Source organism: Salmo salar, chromosome 19 (genome assembly GCF_965601325.2).
Source record: "Salmo salar chromosome 19, fSalSal1, whole genome shotgun sequence".
In the NCBI taxonomy this organism is placed as follows: Eukaryota; Metazoa; Chordata; class Actinopteri; order Salmoniformes; family Salmonidae; genus Salmo; species Salmo salar.
In genome coordinates this window covers 2,801,038-2,827,500 of record NC_138309.1, presented here as the reverse complement: position 1 = coordinate 2,827,500, position 26,463 = coordinate 2,801,038, and the positions used below count along the sequence as shown (strand labels likewise).

The 26,463-nt window shown below is 41.8% G+C and overlaps 1 protein-coding gene across 3 annotated transcripts in view; it reads right to left on the bottom strand.

The window, feature by feature from the left end:
• The window catches only part of LOC106578316 (retinoic acid receptor alpha-A), a 265,142-nt gene that overhangs the window by 126,246 nt on the left and 112,433 nt on the right, over positions 1-26,463 (bottom strand). For all 3 annotated transcript variants that reach the window (XM_045701983.2, XM_045701982.2, XM_045701984.2), the window contains one exon: positions 18,570-19,148. In XM_045701983.2, coding sequence (XP_045557939.1) covers positions 18,570-18,723 — 154 coding nt within the window. In that variant the 5' untranslated portion in view covers positions 18,724-19,148. The remainder of the gene's footprint in view (positions 1-18,569; positions 19,149-26,463) is intronic.

Below are 26,463 nucleotides of genomic sequence, written 5' to 3'. Positions count from 1 at the left end.
CTTGGAGCTGTCATAGTGGATATAGTGCCAGCTAGGCTCCAGGGCTAACAGCTCAGAGGACATTACACTGGCCTGGGATCTGATGACCAGACAGAAACACATCAGACTGGTGGTACTGTTGACCTCATTGTGATAACTGGCCACTGGGAGCCATTTTGTTGCAACAGAAAAAACAAACTTTGCGAAGGAAAGGTTAAGGCTACAACATGATTTTCGTTGTTCAAACATCTCTATATATTTTATTCAACTGTCATTCAATGACAGAGAGAATGCTGAACAAAAAGCTTCTGTGGTGAAAACGTGGCGTATTTAACTTGATGATGATGAAAATCATCATAGCATACATCTTAGCTCTACTGCTCTTCGACTATTCACTCTACAGTTAATTACCAACTGTTAATTAGTCATTAGGGCTAAATGATGGAGAGCCAGCATGGGGAGACGTGTTTTACATGGCGTGTTTAATAAGCATGCGTCCTCGAAATCATAGTATTGGCAGTGCTTAAATGTGTTTCCAATAATGACCTGATCTCTTGAGAGGTTCTCTCTCGTACGCGCATGTGTGTGTGTGTGTTAGAGAGGGCCTGAGTATTGAGAACAGTGAGTGCTGTAGGCAGTGTGTGGCGCTATGCTCAGGTTACCAACACACAGACAGTCTTTCATGTGTGTGCGGTACAGGTACAAGGCCAAAGTCTGGAGTTAACCTGTCCATTCCAGCCTGCTACTGTGGCTTGCCTTCAACGTAAATATTTATTTTTATTGTACCTTTATTTAACCAGGTAGGCTAGTTGAGAACAAGTTCTCATTTGCAACTGCGACCTGGCCAAGATAAAGCATAGCAGCTCGACACACACAACAAAAGAGTTACACATGGAATAAACAAAACATACAGTCAATAATACAGTAGAAAAAAGAAAACAAAAAGTCTATATACAGAGAGTGCAAATGAGGTAAGATAAGGGCGTTAAGGCAATAAATAGGCCATGGTGGCGAAGTAATTACAATATAGCAATTAAACACTGGAATGGTAGATGTGCAGAAGATGAATGTGCAAGTAGGGATACTGGGGTGCAAAGGAGCAAGATAAACAAATAAATACAATATGGGGATGAGGTAGGTAGATAGATGGGTTGCTTACAGATGGGCTATGTACAGGTGCAGTGATCTATGAGCTGCTCTGACAGCTGGTGGTTAAAGCTAGTGAGTGAGCTTCAGAGATTTTTACAGGTCGTTCCAGTCATTGGCAGCAGAGAACTGAAAGGAAAGACAACCAAAGGAGGAATTGGCTTTGGGGGTGACCAGTGAGATATACCTGCTGGAGCGCGTGCTACGAGTAGGTGCTGCTATGGTGACCAGTGAGCTGAGATAAGGCGGGGCTTTACCTAGCAGAGACTTGTAGATAACCTGTAGCCAGTGGGTTTGGCGATGAGTATGAAGCAAGGGCCAACCAACGAGTGTACAGGTTACAATGGTGGGTAGTGTATGGGGCTTTGGTGACAAAACGGACGGCACTGTGATAGACTGCATCCAGTTTGTTGAGTAGAGTGTTGGAGGCTATTTTATAGATGACATCACCGAAGTCGAGGATCGGTAGGACGGTGTTTTACAAGGGTATGTTTGGCAGCATGAGTGAAGGATGCTTTGTTGCGAAATAGGAAGCCAATTCTAGATTTAATTATGGATTGGAGATGCTTAATTTGAGTCTGGAAGGAGAGTTTAGAGTCTAACCAGACACCCAGGTATTTGTAGTTGTCCACGTATTCTAAGTCAGAGGCGTCCAGAGTAGTGATGCTGGACGGGCGAGCAGGTGCGGGCAGTGATCGATTGAATAGCATGCATTTAGTTTTACTTGCGTTTAAGAGCAGTTGGAGGCCACGGAAGGAGAGTTGTATGGCATTGAAGCTCGTCTGGAGGTTAGTTAACACAGTGTCCAAAGAGGGGCCAGAAGTATACAGAATGGTGTCGTCTGCGTAGAGGTGGATCAGAGAATCACTAGCAGCAAAAGCAACATCATTGATGTATACAGAGAAGAGAGTCGGCCCGAGAATTGAACCCTGTGGCACACCCATAGAGACTGCCAGAGATCCGGACAACAGGCCCTCCAATTTGACACACTGAACTCTATCAGAAAAGTAGTTGGTAAAGTAGGCGAGGCAATCATTTGAGAAACCAAGGCTGTCGAGTCTGCCAATAAGTGTGGTGATTGACAGAGTCGAAAGCCTTGGCCAGGTCGACGAATATGGCTGCACAGTAATGTCGATGGCGGTTATGTCGTCGTTTAGGACCTTGAGCGTGGCTGAGGTGCACCTATGACCAGCTCTGAAACCAGATTGCAAAGCGGAGAAGGTACGGTGGGATTCGAAATGGTCGGTAATCTGTTTGTTAACTTGGCTTTCGAAGACCTTAGAAAGACAGGGTAGGATAGATATAGGTCTGTAGCAGTTTGGGTCTAGAGTGTCACCCCTTTGAAGAGGGGGATGACCACGGCAGCTTTCCAATCTTTGGGAATCTCAGACGATACGAAAGAGAGGTTGAACAGGCTCGTAATAGGGGTTGCAACAATTTCGGCAGATAATTTCAGAAAGAGATTATTTAGCCCGGCTGATTTGTATGGGTCCAGATTTTGCAGCTCTTTCAGAACATCAGCTATCTGGATTTGGGTGAAGGAGAAATGGTGGGGGCTTTGGTGGGTTGCTGTGGAGGGTGCCGGGCAGGTGACCAGGGTAGGCGTAGCCAGGTGGAAAGCATGGCCAGCCATAGAGAAATGCTTATTGAAATTCTCAACAATAGTGGATTTATCAGTGGTAACAGTGTTTCCTAGCCTCAGAGCAGTGGGCAGCTGGGAGGAGGTGCTCTTATTCTCCATGGACTTTACAGTGTCCCAGAACTTTTTTGAGTTTGTACTACAGGATGCAAATTTCTGTTTGAAAAAGCTAGCCTTAGCTTTTCTAACTGCCTGTGTATATTTGTTCCTAACTTCCCTGAGAAGTTGCATATCACGGGGGCTATTCGATGCTAATGCAGAACACCAAATTATGTTTTTGTGCTGGTCAAGGGTAGACAGGTCTGGAGTGAACCAAAGACTATATCTATTCCTAGTTCAAATTTTTTCGAGTGGGGCATGCTTATTTAAGATGAGGAAGGCACTAAGAATAACCAGGCATCCTCTACTGACGGGATGAGGTCAATGTCATTCCAGGATACCCCGGCCAGGTCGATTAGAAAGGCCTGCTCGCAGAAGTGTTTGAGGGAGCGTTTGACAGTGATGGGGGTGGTCGTTTAGTCGCAGGCAATGAGGCAGTGATCGCTGAGATCTTGATTGAAAACAGCAGAGGTGTTTTTGGAGGGTGAGTTAGTTAGGATGACATCTATGAGGGTGCCCGTGTTTACAGATTTTGGGTCGTACCTGGTAGGTTCATTGATAATTTGTGTGAGATTGAGGGCATCAAGCTTAAATTGTAGGATGGCCGGGGTGTTAAGCATGTCCCAGTTTAGGTCACCTAATAGCACGAGCTCTGAAGATAGATGAGGGGCAATCAGTTCACATATGGTATCGAGGGCACAGCTGGGGTCAGAGGGAGGTCTATAGCAAGTGGCAACAGTGAGAGACTTGTTTCTGGAAAGGTGAATTTTTTTAAGTAGAAGCTCAGATTGTTTGGGTACAGACCTCTGCAGGCTATCTTTGCAGTAGATTGCAACACTGCCCCCTTTGGCAGTTCTATCTTGGTGGAAAATGTTATACTTAGAGATGGAGATTTCAGGGTTTTTGGTGGTTTTCCTATGCCATGATCCAGAAACGGCTAAGACATCCGGGTTGGCAGAGTGTGCTAAAGCAGTGAGTAAAACAAACTTAGGGAGTAGGCTTCTAATGTTAACATGCATGAAACCAAGGCTTTTACGGTTACATAAGTCAACAAATGAGAGCACCTGGGGAGTGGGAGTGGAGCTAGGCACTGCAGGACCTGGATTAACATCCACATCACCAGAGGAACAGAGGAGAAGTAGGATAAGGGTACGGCTAAAGGCTATACGAACTGGCCATCTAGCCGTTCGGAACAGAGAATAAAAGGAGCAGGTTTCTGGGCACAATAGCATAGATTCAAGGCATAGTCCCGTGTGGCTCAGTTGGTAGAGCATGGTGTTTGCAACGCCAGGGTTGTGGGTTCGATTCCCACGGGGGACCAGTACGGAGAAGAAAAAAAAAAACATATGAAATGTATGCATTCACTACTGTAAGTCGCTCTGGATAAGAGCGTCTGCTAAATGACTAAAATGTAAATGTAATGCATAGTGTACAGACAAAGGTAAGGTAGGATGTGAGTACATTGGAGGTAAACCTAGGCATTGAGTAATGATGAGCGAAATATAGTCTCTAGAGATGTTTAAACCAGGTGATGTCATCGCATATGTAGGAGGTGGAACAACATGGTTGGTTAAGGCATATTGAGCAGGGCTAGAGGCTCTACAGTGAAATAAGACAGTAATCACTAACCAGGACAGTAATGGACGAGGCATATTGATATTAGAGAGAGGCATGCGTAGCCAAGTGAACATATGGGTCCAGTGAGTGTTTGGGCTGACTGGGAACACGGCGATTCAGACAGTTAGCAGGCCGTTGATCCAGTTAGTAGGCCGGGGCTAAACAAGCTAGCAGTTAGCAGACCGGGTTAGCAAGCAAGCAGTTAGCAGACCAGGGTTAGCAGACCGGGGCAGGCCAGCTAGCAGTTAGCAGACAGGGGCAAGCAAGCTAGCAGTTACCTTTTGGGGGACGTCGCGATGGGGGTATGTCTGTTTTTGCCTCTTCGTGCGGTGGCGTCGATACAATGGTGGTAGACCAGTCGTGGAATTAGTAGGGTTCCAAGTAGCTCTAGGTTGCTAGCAGGCTGCGGTTAGCAGAATGGGCCTTCAGCGGACGTTGCGCCTGAGGGGCCTGTTGGAATCCTCAGGCAGATTATGTCGGTATTCCAGTCGTAGGGGATCGGCGTGGTTCCGTGCCCCGTACCGGCAGTAGGAGGAGTCCGGATATTGTAGCCCAGGAGAGGGCTTCGGTGGTAGCACAGGAGCCCTGGCCGGGCTAGCTTCAGGCTAATTGGTGCTTGCGCCGGGATGGAAACGCTAGCCAGGAGTAGTCACCCGGGATTGCGGTTAGCTAGTTGTGAAGATCCAGATGAAAATGTTCAGAGTTTGCGGTGGGAATCCAGGGATATGGAGAAAAAAATATATAAATGTTCTGGTTTGAGTCAAGTTGTTTGAACTGGTTGAGAGCTTTCCCGAGCTAAAGGTTAGCTGATGACCACTAGCAATGGTTTGCTGACTGATAGCTGGTAGGTAGTTAGCTGGCTAGCTTCAGTTGAGGGATTCCAGATCCGAAGTAAATAGAAATACTTTAGAAAAAAAACTGCTCCACGCCACATTGGGTGAGGCGGGTTGCAGGAGAGTATTTTGAAGTTGAGGTTTAGGAAAATATTTTAAAAAGATATGCGAAGAAAAAGATATATACAAGGGACAGGACAGGACAAAGACGTCTGACTGCTACGCCATCTTGGTGATGATATATGGACAGACTAGTAAATTAACTCTGCTGTCTGTCCACTTTCTGTTTACCTACAAACTAAAAGTTGACTGGCTGCTTCAGCCCTCAGCAATGGAAGGACAAGAGGGGAAGGAGGGTGGACTTTCTGCTTTGGCCCCCTCTTCCCACCTACATGGTGTCCCGGCTTGTCCCTGGGATGTCCTCCCAGAGTGTCGTGGACCACACCAGGGAAGACACACACCACCTGTCTGACCAGGCCACCGCACTCACCACACACATTGCCATATCCATATTTACACAGACAGGAAATTCCACCTTGTACCGTTTAAAATACTGCTGAGGTTGCCAACATTGACACACACACACACACACACACACACACACACAGAGAACAGGGGTCCTAATGTTTCCGGCCTCTGAAAATATTGTTTCATATCCCCCCCCCCCACTCACTCCCTATGAAAAAAGGCATAATTACATGCCAATTTGACGCTCGTAAAGTCAAAATCTGCAGCACACAATGGCCGGGCGAGGGTTGAAATTCCCCACCAAGCAAGGACTAAAGTATGACAGTGAGTTCTATGGAGGCTATAATAACATCAGTAGCCAATAATTATGTAATTAGTCTACCATAATACTAGAGCAAGAGTAAAATCAATACATTTGCTAGGAATGATCAGTAGCCTAGCCGCTATCCTAGTTTCCCATACCCTAGCAGCATAAATGCTAAAGGCTAAATGAGCTCCCTACAGACAGAAGGGATGGATTAGGTAAGGGCTTAGTTCCAGGGTTGGTTTCCTTTACCTCATCAGAAAATAATTGGCAAAGACACACCTCTGGAAGTTAGGTAAGGTTGCGCTGGGCTGTGTGTGTTAGCCGAGCACGGATGGATTAACCCTTCTGCTCTGTTTGGCCCAAATAATTGGCCTGCGGGGGCTGAACTGGAGAACAGCTTTGTCTTAACCAGGTCACTGCTCTCTGGCCGGCCACTCAGCCGAAGCACCTGGAACACTGTCTAGGCTGACTATTTGAAACCATTCAAATACTTCAAGCGTTTGCTCTATGCTCGAGCCTGCCTGAAGTGCCAGATGGGCTGAGTTTGCAGTTTTGGGACTATTCTATTGGTCCATTAAACCAGGCAAGCTCAAATCAAGCACAGATAAAGTATTTGAAATGATTACAAATAGTATTTTAACCCAGGTCTGCTAGGGAGTGCGAGAATGATTTATCTAAAAACAGTGAAATTACAGTTGAATGATCATACAGTATCATATTTCACTCATGAGTTGGTCATGGAATCAACTGATGTTGGAATCAATATTGACAATGTAAAGAAGTAAACAAGAGTGACAGTTGAAATGGATGATAATTAGGCTGTGTCATCCTATTATGAATTATTTTATAAGTGATTTAGTTTGTACCAAATTGTCCAGCCAAACCCAAAAACAGCCTGGGGCCGGGGAGTCAGCTATACACGTTGTTGCTAAGGGGAAAACGTTTGCTACACACAAACAAATAACTTGGCAGCCATGCGCAGTGCCGACACCAGTGCTATTGCTAGAAGTAACAGAATGTCCACTATATTTCTGGCCACAGATCTGCTAAATAATTATCAAGGCTGAACGAGACAAATCGTTTCCCTAAAACTTCTGCCAGTTATGTGTGTTTAGCCTCCATTTGGAACACTGCAGTGTTGTAATCCATAAACCCCTTGGATGTCCTCCAACGCTAAATTCCTATATTCTAAGCTCCAAACAAACTCTCTCTCTCCAGCATTTTTGTTGTTGAGTGAATTGAGTGACTGGAGCTTAACTGTGTTTGGATTTCGTGAGACTGGTTCTGTGTGTGTGTGCCGGGAGAGAGATGGGGTGATGGTCAGAGAGCGAAACTCAGAGCGTGCAAGACTTTATGGACAGCAAGATGGATTGGTGTTGATAATGAGTTTATGGAAAGAAAAGAGGAAGGCTCTGTGTGTGTGTGTGTGTGCCGTATACCCCGGTATGGCACAGGGACGGTATATAAAAAGGTATGAAAATCTGGATAACGTAACCATTTAAAACAACACTGTAGGCCTATTAGAACAAATAAAATGTATGACAAACAAATAAATCATTATGAAAATCTAGGCTATTTTGAAAATCTGCAATGTCGGTGGTGGTGTGAGTGGTTATTTCAACTACAATCATGGGTGATTGAGCCTTGGACAAGAGAAAAATATTGTAGAAAGCTGACTATAAATCTCATTCTACATGTTCTTTAGCTTTTTTCGGCCACATTTTGATAGGTTAAAGCCTTATTCTAAACTTGATTGAATTGTATTTTCGCCTAATCAATCTATACACAACACCCCATAATGAGAGAGCCAAAACAGTTTTTTTTTTACATTTTAGCTAATTTATATATATATATAAAAAAAAAGAACTGATATCACATTAACATACAGTATTAGTCAAAAGTTTACCTTTATTTTTAATATTTTCTACATTATAGAATAATAGTGAAGACATCAACACTATGAAATAACACACATGGAATCATGTAGTAACCAAAAAAAAGTGTTAAACAAATCAAATATATATTTTATATATGATATTCTTGGGGCGGGGCGGCAGGTAGCCTAATGGTTAGAGCGTTGGGCCAGTAACTTAAAGGTTGGTGGATCGAATCACCGAGCTGACAAGGTAAAAATCTGTTGTTCCGCCATTGAACAACAGTTAACCCACTGATCCTAGGCAGTCATTGTAAATAAGCATTTGTTCTTAACTGACTTGCCTAGTTAAAAAAAGGTTCAATAAAATAAATTCTTCAAAGTATCCATCCTTTGCCTTTATTGCAGCTTTGCAAACTCTCGGCATTCTCTCAAACAGCTTCATGAGGTAGTCACCTGTAATCCATTTCAATTAACAGGTGTACCTTGTTAAAAGTTAATTTGTGGAAGTTCTTTCCTTAATGTGTTTGAGCCAATCAGTTGTGTTGTGACAAGGTAGGGGTGGTATACAGAAGACAGCCCTATTTGGTAAAAGACCAAATCCATATTATGGCAAGAACAGCTCAAATAAGCAAAGAGAAACGACAGTCCATCATTACTTCAAGACATGAAGGTCAGTCAATCCGGAACATTTCAAGAACTTTTAAAGTTTCTTCAAGTGCAGTCGCAAAAACCATCAAGAGCTATGATGAAACTGGCTCCCATGAGGACCGCCACAGGAAAGGAAGACCCAAAGTGACCTCTGCTGCTGAAGAAAAGTTCATTAGAGTTACCAGCCTCAGAAATTGCAGCCCAAATAAATGCTTCAGAGTTCAAGTAGCAGACACATCTCAACATCAACTGTTCAGAGGAGTGTGAGACTCAGGTCTTCATGGTCAAATTTCTGCAAAGAAACCACTACAAAAGGACACCGATAAAACGAAGAGACTTGCTTGGGCCAAGAAACATGAGCAACAGACATTAGACCGGTGGAAATCTGTCCTTTGGTCTGATGAGTCCAAATTTGAGATTTTTGGTTCCAACCTATGTGTCTTTTTGAGACGCAGAGTAGGTGAACGGATGATCTCCGCATGTGTGGTTCCCACCATGAAGCATTGAGGTGAGATGGTGTGGGGGTGCTTTGATGGTGATTTATTTAGAATTCAAGGCACACTTAACCAGCATGGTTACCACAGCATTCTGCAGCAATACGCCATCCCATCTGGTTTGCTTTTCCAACAGGACAATGACCCAACACACCTCCAGGCTGTGTAAGTGCTATTTGCACAACCCACTTGAGATGGTTTGGGATGAGTTGGACAGCAGAGAAGGAAACGCAGGCAACAAGTGCTCAGCATATGTGGGAACTCCTTCAAGACTTTTGGAAAAGCATTCCAGATGAAGCTGGTTGAGAGAATGCCAAGAAGTCTCTGAATGTCCTTGAGTGGCTCTGGCTGGGCCACTCAAGGACAATCAGAGACTTGTCCTGAAGGCACTCCTGCGTTGTCTTGGCTGTGTGCAAAGGGTCATTGTCCTGTTGGAAGGTAAAACTTCGCCCCAGTCTGGAGGTCCGGAGTGCTCTTGAGCAGGTTATCAAAAAATAAAATGTTATTGGTCACATACACATGTTTAGCAGATGTTATTGAGGGTGTAGCAAAATGCTTGTGTTACTACTGCACTGTTGGAGCTAGGATGTAAAATAATACACACAAATCTAAAGGAAAAGAATGGAATTAAGAAATATATAAATATTAGATTGAGCAATGTCGGAGTGGCATTGACTAAAATACAGTGGAATAGAATACAGTATATACATAAGAGATGAATAATGCAAAATATGTAAACATTACTAAAGTGACTAGTGTTCCATTATTACAGGGATTTCAAGTCTATGTATATAGGGCAACAGCCTCTAAGGTTCTAGTGATGGCTATTTAACAGTCCGATGGCCTTAACCTCTTGGGGCTAGGTGGGACGCTAGCGTGCCACCTGTGGTGCACTCCATCAACAGCAGGTGCATTTCAAGAGCGGCAAATTTGAATCCAAATAAATGTCAAAATTCAAATTTTTCAAAAATACAACTATGTTACACCATTTGAAAGATAAACATCTCCTTAATCTAACCACGTTTTACGATTTCAAAAAGGTTTTACGGCGAAAGCATAAATTTAGAGTATGTTAGGACAGTACATTTACAAGAGTTGTGTGTAATGTTTTGTCAAGTCAAAGACAGGGTCACCAAAACCATAAAACCAGCTAAAATGATACACTAACCTTTTACAATCTCCATCAGATGACACTCCTAGGACATTATGTTAGACAATGCATGCATTTTTAGTTCTATCAAGTTCATATTTATATACAAAAACAGCGTTTTACTATGGCATTGATGTTGAGGAAATCGTTTCCCTCCAATAACCGGCAGTCAAGTCAGCGTCACAAATTAAATAATTAAAATTAGAAAACATTGGTAAAATATTATATTGTCATTTAAAGAATTATAGATTTACATCTTTTGAACGCAATCAACTTGCCAGATTTAAAAATAACCTTACTGGGAAATCACACTTTGCAATAATCTGAGCACTGTGCCCAGAAAAATACGCGTTGCGATACAGACTAGACGTCATGTTGGGGAGATCTAAAATCGAAAATACTATGTAAATAATCCATTACCTTTGATTCTCTTCATCAGATGTCACTTCCAGGTATCACAGGTCCATAACGAATGTAGTTTTGTTCAAAAAAGCTCATCATTTATGTCCAAAAATCTCCGTCTCGTTAGCACATGATGTAAGCCAGCCGGACTTCTCGTCATGAACGAGGGGAAAAAATATATTTCCGTTCGTTCAAACATGTCAAACGTTGTATAGCATAAATCATTAGGGCCTTTTTTAACCAGAACATGAATAATATTCAAGGTGGACGAATGCATAGCCTTTTATAACGTATTGGAACGAGGGTACCCAACATGAAGTAGCGCGCCAGGTGTCTAATGGGACATCACCGTTCCATGGCTCTTGTTCGGTCAGATCTCCCTCCAGAAGACTCAAAACACTTTGTAAAGGCTGGTGACATCTAGTGGAAGCAATAGGAAGTGCCAAAATATTCCTCAGCCCCTGTGTTTTTCAATGGGATAGGTTTAAACTCAATACAACACATCAGGTATCCACTTCCTGTCAGAAAATGTCTCAGGGTTTTGCCTGCCAAATGAGTTCTGTTATACTCACAGACACCATTCAAACAGTTTTGGAAACTTTAGAGTGTTTTCTATCCATATATAATAAGTATATGCATATTCTAGTTACTGGGTAGGATTAGTAACCAGATTAAATCGGGTACATTTTTTTTATCCAGACGTGCAAATGCTGCCCCCTAGACCCAACAGGTTAAGATAGATGCTGTTTTTTAATCTCTCGGTCCCAGCTTTGATGCACCTGTACTGACCACGCCTTCTGGATGATTGCGGGGTGAACAGGCCGTGGCTCGGGTGGTTGACGTCCTTGATCTTTTTGACCTTCCTGTGACATCAGGTGTTGTAGGTGTCCTGGAGGGCAGGTAGTTTGTGCCCAGTGATGCGTTGGGCAGACCGCACCACCCTCTGGAAAGCCCTGCGGTTGCGGGCGGTGCAGTTGCCGTACCAGACGGTGATACAGCCAGACCGGATGCTCTCAATTGTGAAACTGTAAAAGTTTGAGTGTTTTTGAGGCAATGCCAAATTGCTGTTGTGCCTTCTCTTCCACACTCTGTGTGGGTGGATCGTTTCAGATCGTCAGTGATTTGTGCACCAAGGAATTTGAAGCTTTCCACCTTCTCCACTGCGGTCAAGGATTTCGCTGTACTTTGCTCCGTTCATCTTTCCCTTGATCCTGAATAGTCTCCCAGTCTACCACTGAAAGACATCCCCACAGCATGATGCTGCCATCACCATGCTTCACCTTAGGGATGGTGCCAGGTTTCTTCCAGACGTGAGGCTTAGCATTCAGGCAAAATAGTTCAATCTTGGTTTCATCAGACCAGAGAATCTTGTTTCTCATGGTCAGAGCCCTTTAGGTGCCTTTTCGAAACTCCAAGCGGGCTGTCACATGCCGTTTACTGAAGAGTGGCTTCCGTCTGGCCACTACCATAAAAGGCCTGATTGTTGGAGTGCTGCAGAGATGGTTGTCCTTCTGGAAGGTTCTCCCATCTCCACAGAGGAACTCTGGAGCTCTGTAAGTGTGACCATCAGGTTCTTGGTCACCTCCCTGACCAAGGCCCTTCTCCGATTGATCAGTTTGGCCGGGCGGCCAGCTCTAGGATGAGTGTTGGCGGTTCCAAACTTCTTCCATTTAAGAATGATGGAGGCCACTGTGTTCTTGGGGACCTTCAATACTGCAGACATTTTTTGGTACCCTTCCCCAGATCTGTGCTTCGATACAATCCTGTCTCTGAGCTCTACGGACAATTCCTTCGACCTCATGGCTTGGTTTTTGCGTAGACATGCACTGTCAACTGTGGGACCTTATATAGACAGGTGTGTGCCTTTCCAAATCATGTCCAATCAATTTAATTTACTACATGTGGAGTTGTAGAATGGTCAATGGAAACAGGATGCAGCTGAGTTCAATTTCAAGTCTCATAGCAAAGGGTCTGAATACTTATTTAAATAAGGCATCTGTTTTTTTTAAATAAATTTGCAAACATTCCTAAAAAATTGTTTTCACTTAGTCATTATGGTGTATTGTGTGTAGATTGATGAGGAAACAAATGAATTTAATTCAATTTAGAATAAGGCTGTGACGTATCCTCCAAACACCGGCTTCGAGGGAATTATCACTTTTATACAACGGGTTACCAACATATTAAATAATGACTGTCAAATGTTCCATTGCCATACTGGCTGGCAATGTTCTTATCTCTTGCTTGCTAGCTAGCCAACTACGGCTAACGTAGTCACGTCAAACAGTGCCGCCAGAATAACAGCAAAGTAACTGCATTTGCCTTGTTTAAGCTGTTTTCTATTGACATTTATTTGGATACATCCATAACAATGAGCTAATGATGCGCGATTTCGCCTGGCATAGAAAATGTGCTCTCTCGTCAGGACACTGTTGTTCTGAGGAGCTAGCCAATAACCCAGCTAACAGTCAAACTGAAGCTGAAAAGACAAACTAGCTACATGTCATTTCACATGTTTCTATCGACATTTCTTTGGATATATCCATAACAATTATGACAGCCGATTCATGATTTCAGACACCTTCATTACTATGGGACAGCTGGAGATCGAATATCAATATTGAAACAATATTGCAAATTCCGGAGAGACAGACCGCAAGGTTTATACAAATCTCTGCTGTTAAACTAAATATTAGTCTAAAAGAAATGTGAGATTTTTTTTTTTTACAGTTCTACTGGATGATGTTAATAAATGTTTACAGTAATTTGAACTACTGTGGGGTTTCGGGACTCGTTATCAATAAACCACGTATATCACACATAACAACTCTTACCAGCCTAGTGATTGCAACATTGTTACTCTCCGATGTGAATATTTGGAAACGATGTTTCATTTCCAAGGGCTTCTGAATGAGCTCAACTGAAATGCACCAATTGTGCATGATGCACATCATTACTCTAGTCTATCAATCCATTCCAAATCATTATACATGACACAGGGGCACGCAGAGTCAGGGTATATGCAACAGTTTGGGCCGCCTGGCTCGTTGCGAACTAATTTGCCAGAATTTTACGTAATTATGACATAACAGTGAAGGTTGTGCAATGTAACAGGAATATTTAGACTTACGGATGCCACCCGTTAGATAAAATACGGAACGGTTCCGTATTTCACTGAAAGAATAAACGTGATAGTTCGCGGATTCGACCGTATTAATGACCTAAGGCTCGTGTTTCTGTGTGTTATTATGTTATAATTAAGTATATGATTTGATAGAGCAGTCTGAGCGATGGTAGGCAGCAGCAGGCTCGTAAGCATTCATTCAAAACAGCACTTTACTGCGTTTTGCCAGCAGCACTTCGCAATGTATTGCGCTGTTTATGACTTCAAGCCTGTCAACTCCCAAGATGAGGCTGGTGTAACCGATGTGAAATGGCTAGCTAGTTAGCGGGTGGGCGCTAATAGCGTTTCAAACGTCACTCGCTCTGAGACTTGGTGTAGTTGTTTCCTTTGCTCTGCATGGGTAACGCTGCTTCAAGGGTGGCTGTTGTCGATGTGTTCCTGGTTTGAGCCCAGGTAGGAGCGAGGAGTGGGACGGAAGCTATACTGTTACACTGGCAATACTAAAGTGCCTATAAGAACATCCAATAGTCAAAGGTATATGAAATACAAATCGTATAGAGAGAAATAGCCCTATAATTCCTATAATAACTACAACCTAAAACTTCTTACCTGGGAATATTGAAGACTCATGTTAAAAGGAACCACCAGCTTTCATATGTTCCCATGTTCTGAGCAAGGCACTTAAACGTTAGCTTTCTTACATGGCACTTTTACTTTCTTCTCCAACACTTTGTTTTTGCATTATTTAAACCAAATTGAACATGTTTCATTATTTATTTGAGGATAAATTGATTTTATTGATGTATTATATTAAGTTAAAATAAGTGTTCATTCAGTATTGTTGTAATTGTCATTATTACAAATAAAAAAAAAAAATTGGCCGATTAATCGGCATCGACCTTTTTTTTGGCCCTCCAATAATCGGTATCGGCGTTGAAAAATCATAATCGGTCGACCTCTAACATGAACTGGTATTTCCATCATTGAATAAAAATAATTATTCTGCACTGGGAAACAGAAACCCTGGTATGTGATAGATCTACCAATACTAACACTCATTATCAAGGCTAGAGTGAATTATTCTCTCATGTGACATTTTAGGACTTCACTTACATGTTTTAATAAGACAAAAATATTTGTTAAAATACGTGAAAAGTCCAGACTGGGCTTAATGGGTACCGAGTGTACACCTTAAGCACATGGGTGTTCCAAATATGCCCACCTCTTAAAAATATATTTTAATTCATTTCTAAAATTTTCAAAATGTACAAATTGACATTATTTATGCATAAATGAAAACATGAAACAAAATAAAACTTCACTAAATAATGAGGATTGTTAGTCCTGGAGGTCTTTCCTAAATCCCAGTTATATTAAAGCTATGGGGGTTTCTATGGCAGAGTTTACGCACAGGCCAAGACGTAAGACACTGATACACAGGTGCGCACACATGCATTTGAACAGACGCACACTTCAAAGCCATAGAGCAGATTTGAACCACACATACAAAATATTAACTTGAGTCCCTATACATCATGTAATGAAAGAATATGTAAAAATGCCCATTGTTTAACCAGCCTATTCCAAGCCTATTCCTCTTGCGTGTTGATTAAAAACACACAAACTACAGTTATGCATATTTAGCATCTAGCCATGGTGCCTTTGCCAAGATTAGAAACAAATGTACTCTCTCCAAGACGTTTGGAGTGGACAGGTAGTCGCTGATGCAGAGAAGAATAAGATCAGGGTTGAGGGATAGAGATAGAAGACCTACAAGTGGTGGATAAAAATGCAAACAAAGGAGGTACAAGAAGATGATTATTGGGTGAAGACTCATGCACTTTTGGGTGGACCATTGTCATATTGTCGTCTTACATTCATCCAAGTGATTGTTTTTTGGTCCACCACCTATACCTTTTAATACACAGTAGAGAGGGAGATTTGAAACTATCTTCAGATAGGATTTAGGACGAAAAGTTGAATTAAAAAAAATAGCAGTACAGCAAATGTGAAATCAGCTTTCAGATAATTCATTGAAAGTTGTGTGTGCTATGTTCTTTGTTGCATGACTTCTTATCCACAGAGGGCCAATGTGGGTTAAGGTTTGTGTTCTAACTAAGCAATAACACACCTGATTCAACTAATCATGTCTTGATTCAAGTATATGACTGGTTGAAATCGGGAGTGTACCGTTTGGCAAAAACAAAAGCCTAAGTCCACATGGATCTCTGTGGATACGATTGGACACCCCCTAATGAGTACTACTTTCATAATGAATAGTAATGATCTGTTTATTTTAATAACTTTAGGGGAGATGAATATAATTTTACGTAAGAAATGTCCGCTTGTACATTTGGAAATGAATTAAACTAGATTATTTAAGAGGTGGTCTTATTGGGAACACAATTTCCGCCTGAATGACGTGCCCAAAGTAAACTGCCTGTTGCTCAGGCCCTGAAGCCAGGATATGCATATAATTGGTACCATTGGAAAGAAAACACTTTGAAGTTTGTAGAATTTAAAAAATAATGTAGGACAATATAACACAATAGATAGGGTAGGAGAAAATCCAAAGAAACGCCATGAAGACAGGACGCACCTGCTAAAAATCAGTTTTCTATTAAACATACTTCTTTCCGTAAGAAATATTATAGTATCTGAGGAGTAAATAGAAACATATTTTGCCTTGTTGAAACAAAGTTTAGGGGTAGATTTTCGGATTCCTTTCTCTGCAAGTTGAACAAGTGGATTACTCAAATCGATGGCGCCGACTAAACTGCCTTTTGGGATATAAAGAAGGATTTTATCTAACAAAACTACACTACATGTTATAGCTGGGACCCTTTGGATGACAAATCAGAGTAAAATTTTCAAAAAGTAAGTGAATATTTAATCACTATTTGGGAATTTATGAAACCTGTGCCGGTGGAAAAATATTTTGATATGGGGCGCTGTCCTCAAACAATCGCATGACATGTTTTCGCTGTAATAGCTACTGTAAATTGGACAGTGCAGTTAGATTAACAAGAATTTAAGCTTTCAACCGATATAAGACCCTTATATATAAGAGCCTTGATTGATTGCTTCTGTGGACATGTGTCTTTTTTACAGGTAACAAGCTGCGGTTAGGAGCACTCCCTTTAAGAGTGTGCTCCTAATCTCAGCTCGTTACCTGTATAAAAGACACCTGGGAGCCAGAAATCTTTCTGATTGAGGGGGGGGGGGGGTCAAATACTTATTTCCCTCATTAAAATGCAAATCAATTTATAACATTTTTTACATGCGTTTTTCTCGATGTTATTCTGTCTCTCACTGTTCAAATAAACCTACCATTAAAATTATAGACCGATCCTTTCTTTGTCAGTGTGCAAACGTACAAAATCAGCAGGGGATCAAATACTTTTTCCCCCCACTGTATGTCAATGAGAGAGTGTACGTGTTTGTGTGTGTGTGCGTGAGTGAGTAGGAAGCGATGGTCAGTGTCCCAGGAAGTGTTTGTGCGGCTTATGTGAAGGAACCCCGCCACCCCTCTCGTCAAACACTGGGAGAGAGTCCTGACAGACAGATGCGCCACACACTCCACACACACACACACACAAAAGGCCACAAGAGATAGCGATGCAGTGTCCACACACACACACAGTACCACTACAATTCGAATGTTACTTATTCAAATTGAATACAGATACAACTCAAATGAGGAATAGGATGAGAAGCATCTCCCAGTCTTTCAGGGCTCAATGCGGAAGTGGACATGACTGACTGCTAATCACAGTTCCTCCTCTTGCTAATCCCATTGAACACCATGCTAATACGATCAGATGGAAAGTCAATACACTGACCCCGAGCAACCTGGCGGACTACGCCTCTCATAACAATATGTAGTCATTTTACATAGGCTAGATAAGGTTGGCTTTAGTGGCTTATCCATTTTGAGATGTCAGGTTGATTACCCTGTCCTCTTGTCCTGTGTGATCTAGGATGTTTTCATGGTGTGTGTGTGTGTGTGTGTTAGAGAGGGCCTGAGTATTGAGGATGGTGAGTGCTGTAGGCAGTGTGGCGCTATGCTCGGGTTACAAACACAAACACGTCTTTCATGTGGGACTGGTCTAAACAGGCCAAGATGAAAGCTCACTCCCCCGCACAATAAAATCTCAGCATCTGTTGATTTCCTGTCTCTCCAACATCCGATCCTCAATAACCAATAAATAGCTAAGCTAAATAATTTGATGCAAAATATGCCAACGCCAACAACTGCAGGACACAGGTAACATTGCTATTATATCATTCCATTCCCGCCATCAGCCTCTACGGATGATCAGACAGCATGGCACAGCAACATTTTCTCTGCTAATGAAGACGACTTTTTCTGAGGAGGAGAAACCACTCGGAGCTCAGTGTTATTCCTCTTACCTCGAACATTCCAAAAAAGACAAAGCCGGACTGTGGTGTATCCAAGATGCCCACACAACCAAAATCTCAGAGCCTTATACAAGACCTTTCAAACGGTCCACCATAACTCTAGTGGTAGGCTGTTTAGGCCAATATGCTTAGACTCAAAATACTGCAACAGGCCAATACTCTGATACCTTGAGTGCCAGACCGTTTCTGCAATGTTTGGCATGGCAATGAAAAAGGAGTTGGCTATACCAAAAAAACAGGCTAATATTCTGAGGCAAACCAGACAACAGCATAGCCAAAACAAATGCGCTTTAGGATGCACCAACACTACACAGTCAATTGAAACAGCAGAGAGAAGGTTAAGGACGTACAGTAGGGGTACTTACTGGCTGACGAGGGCGTGCTGTAGCTACTCAATGGCAGGCCGGGCAGGCCGGGTGGAGAGAGCCCCCCCAGCATGTGGGGGAAGAAGTAGGAGTAGTGGGGCATGGGGAAGCCGTTGAGGTGGGGGCCCGGGACCGGGTTGCCCTTCCCAGCCATTTTGGCTCAATCCACCGCCACCGATGACAACACCAAAACACTATACTGTGACAATACAGGGCTCAGAATGGTGTCAGTGTGGGTTATGGAGTGGTTTTAGCCCCCATATGGGCGATGGACATGCGTGGTATTCCAGTGGCGTTGTGACTGGAGAAATGCCCTCTGAATTTGGCAACTGGAGTTGTAGTATTCCCCAAAATTGCCGCCTGTTTGTTACCTCCTTTGACTGATGGCGAGGTGCAGGATAGTGGTTATGAAGGAGGTTTTGAACCTTCACAGGCAGGGTATAATAGGTCTTCCACTGTGGAGTCGGTTCCAGAGATGGGGAATACGTAGAGACATGGTGACTATGAAATAGTCCTCTCTGGTATAGCTCTAACCGTTCAGTGTCTCGACTCTCTTTTTGAGTGTCCTTCAATCTTCACCTAGAGAGAAAGATAATTAAAAATGTTGAATCCCCTTTGGGACAATATACATACCACAAACATACTTTAAAAAACATTACATGTCAGCCCTCTCATCTATACACACCTGCAAAAGAAGCTATGGTTAAAAGGTCAACTGCAACACACACAAACACAGCGGAGAGAGAGGAGCGAGAGAGATAATTATATAAAGAAAATATATATTTTCCCTCTATTTAAAAGCTTGGGGAAAAACATGCATCTATGTGACTCTAATTACTGGAAATGTCTAGTCTGAAATGGTAAAAAACACCCATTTCAGGTGAATAATCTTATGGAGCATTAAAAGCCATGAACAGCATGCATGGGTATGTGATAGCTCGACCAATACACACACACTCATTACCAAGGCTAGAGTGAAAACCCTGGGGGAATGTCACCGAGACATAAATGAAACAAAAGAAACTTTACTAATTATGACTGTTAGTCCCTGAGGTCTTTCACAAACAAACACACAGTCAAAGCCATAGAGCAGGTGCGCACACTTCACTTGAGTCCGTATACATCACGTAATATAAGAATGAATATCCAATGTTACCAACATTAGACAAACAGAATACAATACACTCAATTCTAGCCCATTTTTAGGCGTCTCTCTAGCTACAGCCTGGTACACTGAAACATTGTCTAGCTCCAGCAGGCGTCTGTATAATTAAATGGATACCGATTTCAAGTTTTCATAACAATTGGTAATCGGCATTTTTGGACACCGATTATGGCCGATTACATTGCACTCCACGAGGAGACTGCGTGGCAGGCTGACTACCTGTTAAGCGAGTGCAGCAAGGAGCCAAGGTAAGGTGCTAGCTAGCATTAAACTTATCCTATAAAAAAACAAATCAATCCATCTTAACATAATCACTAGTTAACTACACATGGTTGATGATATTAGTAGTTTATCTTGCTTGTCCTGCATTGCATATCATCGATGCGGTGCCTGTTAATTTATCATCGAATCACAGCTTACTTCGCCAAACGGGTGATGATTTAACAAGCGCATTCGCGAAAAAAGCACTGTCGTTGCACCAATGTGTACCTGATCATAAACATCAATGCCTTTCTTAAAATCAATACACAAGTATATATTTTTAAACCTGCATATTTAGTTAATATTGCCTGCTAACATGAATTTCTTTTAACTAGGGAAATTGTGTCACTTCTCTTGCGTTCTGTGCAAGCAGAGTCAGGGTATATGCAGCAGTTTGGGCCGCCTGGCTCGTTGAACTGTGTGAAGACCATTTCTTCCTAACAAAGACCGTAATTAAATTTGCCAGATTTGTACATAATTATGACATAACATTGCACAACCTTCAATGTAACAGCAATATTTAGACTTAGGGCTGCCACCCGTTAGATAAAATACGGAACGGTTGCGTATTTCACTGAAAGAATAAACTTTTTATTTTCAAAATTATAGTTTCCGGATTTGACCATATTAATGAACTAAGGCTCGTATTTCTGTGTGTTATTATATTATAATTAAGTCTATGATTTGATAGAGCCGTTTGACTGAGCGGTGGTAGGCAGCAGCAGGCTAATAAGCATTTATTCAAACAGCACTTTCCTGCATTTGCCAGCAGCTCTTCGCTGTGCTTTAAGCATTGCGCTGTTTATGACTTCAAGCCTATCAACTCCCGAGATTAGGCTGGCATTACTATAGTGCCTATAAGAACATCCAATAGTCAAAGGTATATGAAATACAAATGGTATAGAGAGAAATAGTCCTATAATAACTACAACCTAAAACTTCTTACCTGGGAATATTGAAGACTCATGTTAGAAGGAACCACCAGCTTTCATATAATTAAGTTCTCATGTTCTGAGCAAGGAACTTAAATGTTAGCTTTTTTACATGGCAAATATTTCACTTTTAATTTCTTCTCCAACACTTTGTTTTTGCATTATTTAAACCAAATTGAACATGTGTCATTATTTGAGACAATTGATGTATTATATTAAAGTTAAAATAAAAAAAAGTGTTCATTCAGTATTGTTGTAATTGTCATTATTACAAATATATATATATATATATATATATATAAATAGGCCGATTAAATCGGTATCGGCGTTGAAAAAAAAATATCATAATCGGTCGACCTCTAGTAGATTTGTACATATAGTTAGGCCTGAGCGATATGGCCTAAAAATCATATCTCCATTTCTTTAACACTTATCAGCGAATCACAATACATTTTCAAATATTTTCTCTAAATAAGCTTTGTTGTACAAATCAAGGTAAAATACACTACATTTCAAACAAATCAGCAGTAACCTAATGAATTCAGTGCTTGTGAAATTATATCTAGGCTAAATAAGCCTTTCACAACCAGAAGACCCACTTATAATTACGTTTCATCAAAATAGTTTAACCTACTTTTTTGCAATAATCACTGATCTGGCGTTCAAGTCTATGAAAATGCCCTTTTTGTTACTAATTTAACCAGAACCATGCATAATGCACATTCACTAATAATGACTAACTTCTTGTAGCAGCCATTAAAAAACATTAACACAGATCTCAAACAAATCAAGCAAAAGCCCATGTGCTAGTGAGTAGCCAGCTAATCTTTATATTTCAAGTTTAGCAAACTTGGATCTATTTGCTATCTAAGAAGGTAGAACAGTAGAATTGTTATGAACACACCCTTCTGTCCATCTCCAACTGTTTTAACAGCATGCTAGCCTGTCCACTTTGTTCCGATGTTGAAATCAAGTGCCCTACCTTATTTCTCAGAATGAGAACGAGTTGCCAATTTCTTATATAATTGTGTTTTAGGCTTATTGCACATGTATAAAACACAGACTAGACAGCTAGTATAACATTCTTTGGCTAAAATGCTGCTAGCGGTACATGGTACCGCAATGGCGCATGAGACAAACTAAGAATGCAATTTCCAGAATCAAATTTTTATTGATACTCTCGGTTTAGTATTGTCTGCTCTGTGCGCAATTTGAAGAGTTAAGACATAAAAATAGTATTGTTAAAAAAGGTTAACCTGTTAGGGCTAGGGGGCACTATTTTCACGACCGGGTGAAAATAATGTACCCGATTTAATCTGGTTACTACTCTTGCCCAGAAACTAGAATATGCATATAATTAGTATATTTGGGTAGAAAACACCCTAAAGTTTCTAAAACTGTTTGAATGGTGTCTGTGTATAACAGAACTCATATGGCAATCCAAAACCTGAGAAGATTCCATACAGGAAGTGGCCTGTCTGACAATTTCTGGTGCTTCTGTTGCCTCTATCAAAAATACAGTATCTCTGCTGTAACGTGACAATTTCTAACGCTTCCATAGGCTCTCTGAAGGCGCCAGGAAGTGGAATGGGATCTCTGCTGTCTCTGGGCAGGGTCCAGCAGCTCTGTTTGTGAGTGGTCAGCCTAGTGGCTCAGAGCCTGGAGATGCGCGGCCACGAGAGTACTCCATGTTTTTCTTCACCTGTTTGAATGAATACAACATCGTCCGGTTGGAATATTATCGCTATTTTACTAGGAAAATCGCATAAAAAATGATTTTAAACAGCGTTTGACATGCTTCTAAGTACGGTAAAGGAACATTTTGAAATTTTTTGTCACGAAATGCGCCCGCGCATCACCCTTCGGATAGTTACCTGAACGCACGAACAAAACGGAGCTATTTCAATATAACTGGCCGAGCTATGTACTCAGAATATTGCAAAATGTGCTTTTGCCGAAAAGCTATTTTAAAATCTGACACCGCGATTGCATAAAGGAGTTCTGTATCTATAATTCTTAAAATAATTGTTATGTATTTTGTGCAAGTTTATGCTGAGTAATTTAGTAAATTCACCGGAAGTTTTCAGTGTGTATGCTAGTTCTGAACATCACATGCTAATGTAAAAAGCTGGTTTTTGATATAAATATGAACTTGATTGAACAAAACATGCATGTATTGTATAACATAAGGTCCTAGGAGTGTCATCTGATGATCATCAAAGGTTAGTGCTGCATTTAGCTGTGGTTTTGTTTTTTTGTGACATATATGCTTGCTTTGAAAATGGCTGTGTGATTTATTTTTGGAAGGGTAATCTCCTAACATAATCTAATGTTTTGCTTTCGCTGTAAAGCCTTTTTGAAATCGGACAATGTGGTTAGATTAACGAGAGTATTATCTTTAAAATGGTGTAAAATAGTTGATTGTTTGAGAAAATTGAATTGTGGTATTTTAGTTGGTTTTGTATTTCGCGCGGTGCGATGCAGTTGGCTAGGGTTTCCGCTAGCGGAACGTCTGTCCATAAGAGGTTAACTTCTCTATTACAGTAAAATAATGCCTTAATGTGTTTCGGTGTCCATATGACCGATTCAGTTGGACCAAACCTCATATGCAAATAGAGACTTGAAACCGCTTGTCAGAGATGACGTGATCTCTCATCTTTGTTGCTGTAAGTGGCAGGGGGAGGGGCTTGGTGTGTGTGTGTGTGTGTGTGTGTGTGTGTGTAAACAGAGAGGAAGATGCAAAGAGGCGCTTCTAGACGCTTATTTTGGACCCAATCTTCCCGCCTGCCTTCCCGCCTTTGGGACAACGACTCCCATTGTTAGGGTGGAGACATGAGCATCTCGTCATTATATACAGATCTCTGGTGTAAATGGGAAGGTGCACACAGCACAGAAGGAGCGAAGGAGACAAGGCCAAAAAGACAACATGAGAACAAGTGGACAAACGCACATCATACTTGCGATACAGGCATTTGGAATATCACGCAAAAACATTTTAATTAATTTGATATATCGCCCAGTCTATAGTTAGGGATTAAGTGACTAGGCAACAGGATAGATAAAAAAGTAACAGCCGCGTATGTGATGAGGCAAAAGATTGTCATTAGTCATTGAGAGTGTGTGTGTGTGTGTGTGTGTGTGTGTGTGTGTGTGTGTGTGTGTGTGTGTGTGTGTATATACACACACAGGATTTTGGCAGAGGCCTTTTATCTACTTCCCCAGAGTCAGATGAACTCTTAGATAACATTTGTATGTCTCGGTGTCCAGTATGAAGGAAGTTCAGCGTAGTTTCGCAAACCAATGAGAACTAGTGTTAGCGCAACGGCTGGAAGTCTGTCTCGCAGACATGGTCTATATGGGGCCCTGGTGTGTCTCTCTCCATCAGGCTGAGAGCATGGCTTTATAGGCTCTGATCCTTCTATTAGCTACCTTATTTTTATTGATCGGGGCCAAAGTGCTCTCCAAATCACCCTGTAATATGGCTGGGCAGCCGGATACACAAGGATACCACAAACAAGCGGATAGACACAAACAGGACACACTGATATAGTGACAAACAAAAAGGAGGACACTGCACAAGGGGTGTATTTGCATTAGCTAAAGAGCTTTAACGAACATCTTTAAAAAGCCCAAGGGTACTGGTCTTTGTTTTATTTCACTTTTAAAACCTCCCTACTACTACCCACCTGTAAAACGGTTGTTTTGGGCCATATTAAGAGGACATAGGCTTCATAATAGCCAAGGTTCAGTTACATATTGGTCTGTTTCACATGTCAAAGCAAATCATATAACCATGAAATGTGTAGGCTCACACACAAACAATCATGAAAATGCATTAACATCCCCTATAATACTTTGACTGAAAAACCATACAGAACTGCATATTTAGATGTGGTAGCTATAGTCTATAGGTTGTGTTACAACAAGGTGCTAACTGAGGCCAGGGGTAAGGTTGCAGGCTGAAAATTGGCAAATTGCTATGTAGTCTATCACAAAGCCATCTGGCACGTATGTCACCTGAGCTGGCCATTTTGAAACATAAGTTACATGACCTTACAACAGACCCCTTGTATGGAAATACAGATGCGGACTGGAAATCCATATTGCGCATATTTAGATACAGTAACTTAGCACATTGTTGATACACAACCAATAGCCTAACTGAGGCCAGAGTAAAAGTCTGCAGGCTGAAAATTGGTCTATTGCCAATGTATTCAGTCACCAAGCCACATGGCATGTACATAATATAATTTACTACAAATTTAGCAGACTCTAATCGAAAACGACTTACAGTCAGTCATGTGTGCATAGAGTTTTTACATATAGGTGGGTGGTCCTGGGAATAACACCCACTATACTGGTGTTGTAAGAGCCATGTTCCACCAACAGCTACAGACGACCACGTCACCTAAGCCGGCCATTTTGAAACACAAGCTACTTGACCTTTAAAACAGTCTCATTGTACAGAGAACAGATCTCACATCTAGCTTATCTCACTGCATTCGAGAGATCTCCTTTTCTTTCTCTGTATGTTAAGTCGTGACTGAATGTATTGGTGTAAAGGTGACAATGTATTGTAGGTCACACAAGGTAACATAAGGTATTAGTGTTGTACAGTACACTGAAACTTCGGTACTTTTTCAATACAAAAAAAAATAACAGTTTGGTACAACATTTTTTGATATGTTCGATACTTTTATTTTAATTTGTTTCATTTTGTACTTTTTACCCCTTGGCTATCACAAAATTGGTATTTACAGTCTTGTCCCATCACTGCAACTCCCGTACGGACTCAGGAGAGGCGAAAGTCGAGAGCCACGAGTCCTCCGAAACACGACCCCGCCAAGCCACACTGCTTCTTGACACACTGCTCGCTTAACCTGGAAGCCAGCCGCACCAATGTGTCAAAGGAAACACCGTACAAGCGCCCGGCCTGCCACAGGAGTCGCCGCTAGAGCGCGATGGGACAAGAACATCCCGGTTGGCCAAACCCTCCCCTAACCCGGACGACGCTGGGCCAATTGTGCGCCGCCTCATGGTTCTCCAGGTCACGGCCAGCTGCGACACAGCCTGGGATCGAACCCAGGTCTGTATTGACGCCTGAAGCCCTGCGATGCAGTGCCTTAGACCGCTGCGCCGGGAGATGTTTGGTACTTCTGTCAAATGTGTCTCACGTGATCGAGAGGACCAATTCTGTGTCAGCGCAGCACCTTGATAGCATGAAGAGCAATGTGCCTGCTTTACTACATTGCTAGAGCTGTCTTGGCTCCCCACGCATGCTGCACAGAAGTTAAGACACTTGAATAATGCAACACGGTACGTAGAAATGTTGAAACTGTTTTCGAACTATTACTGTTCGCAAAACAATGTCCATACAGGCCAGAAAACTTTTGTGCAAGATGATACCGGTTTGTATGTTAACTTTCCTTTCAAGCTTACAGTTGATTTCCCTACCCTAGTACTTTGTTTGTGATATGCTAACCATAAAGCAAAATATGCTGATTTCAAAGCAGATTGTCACCAAAAACTTGATTAA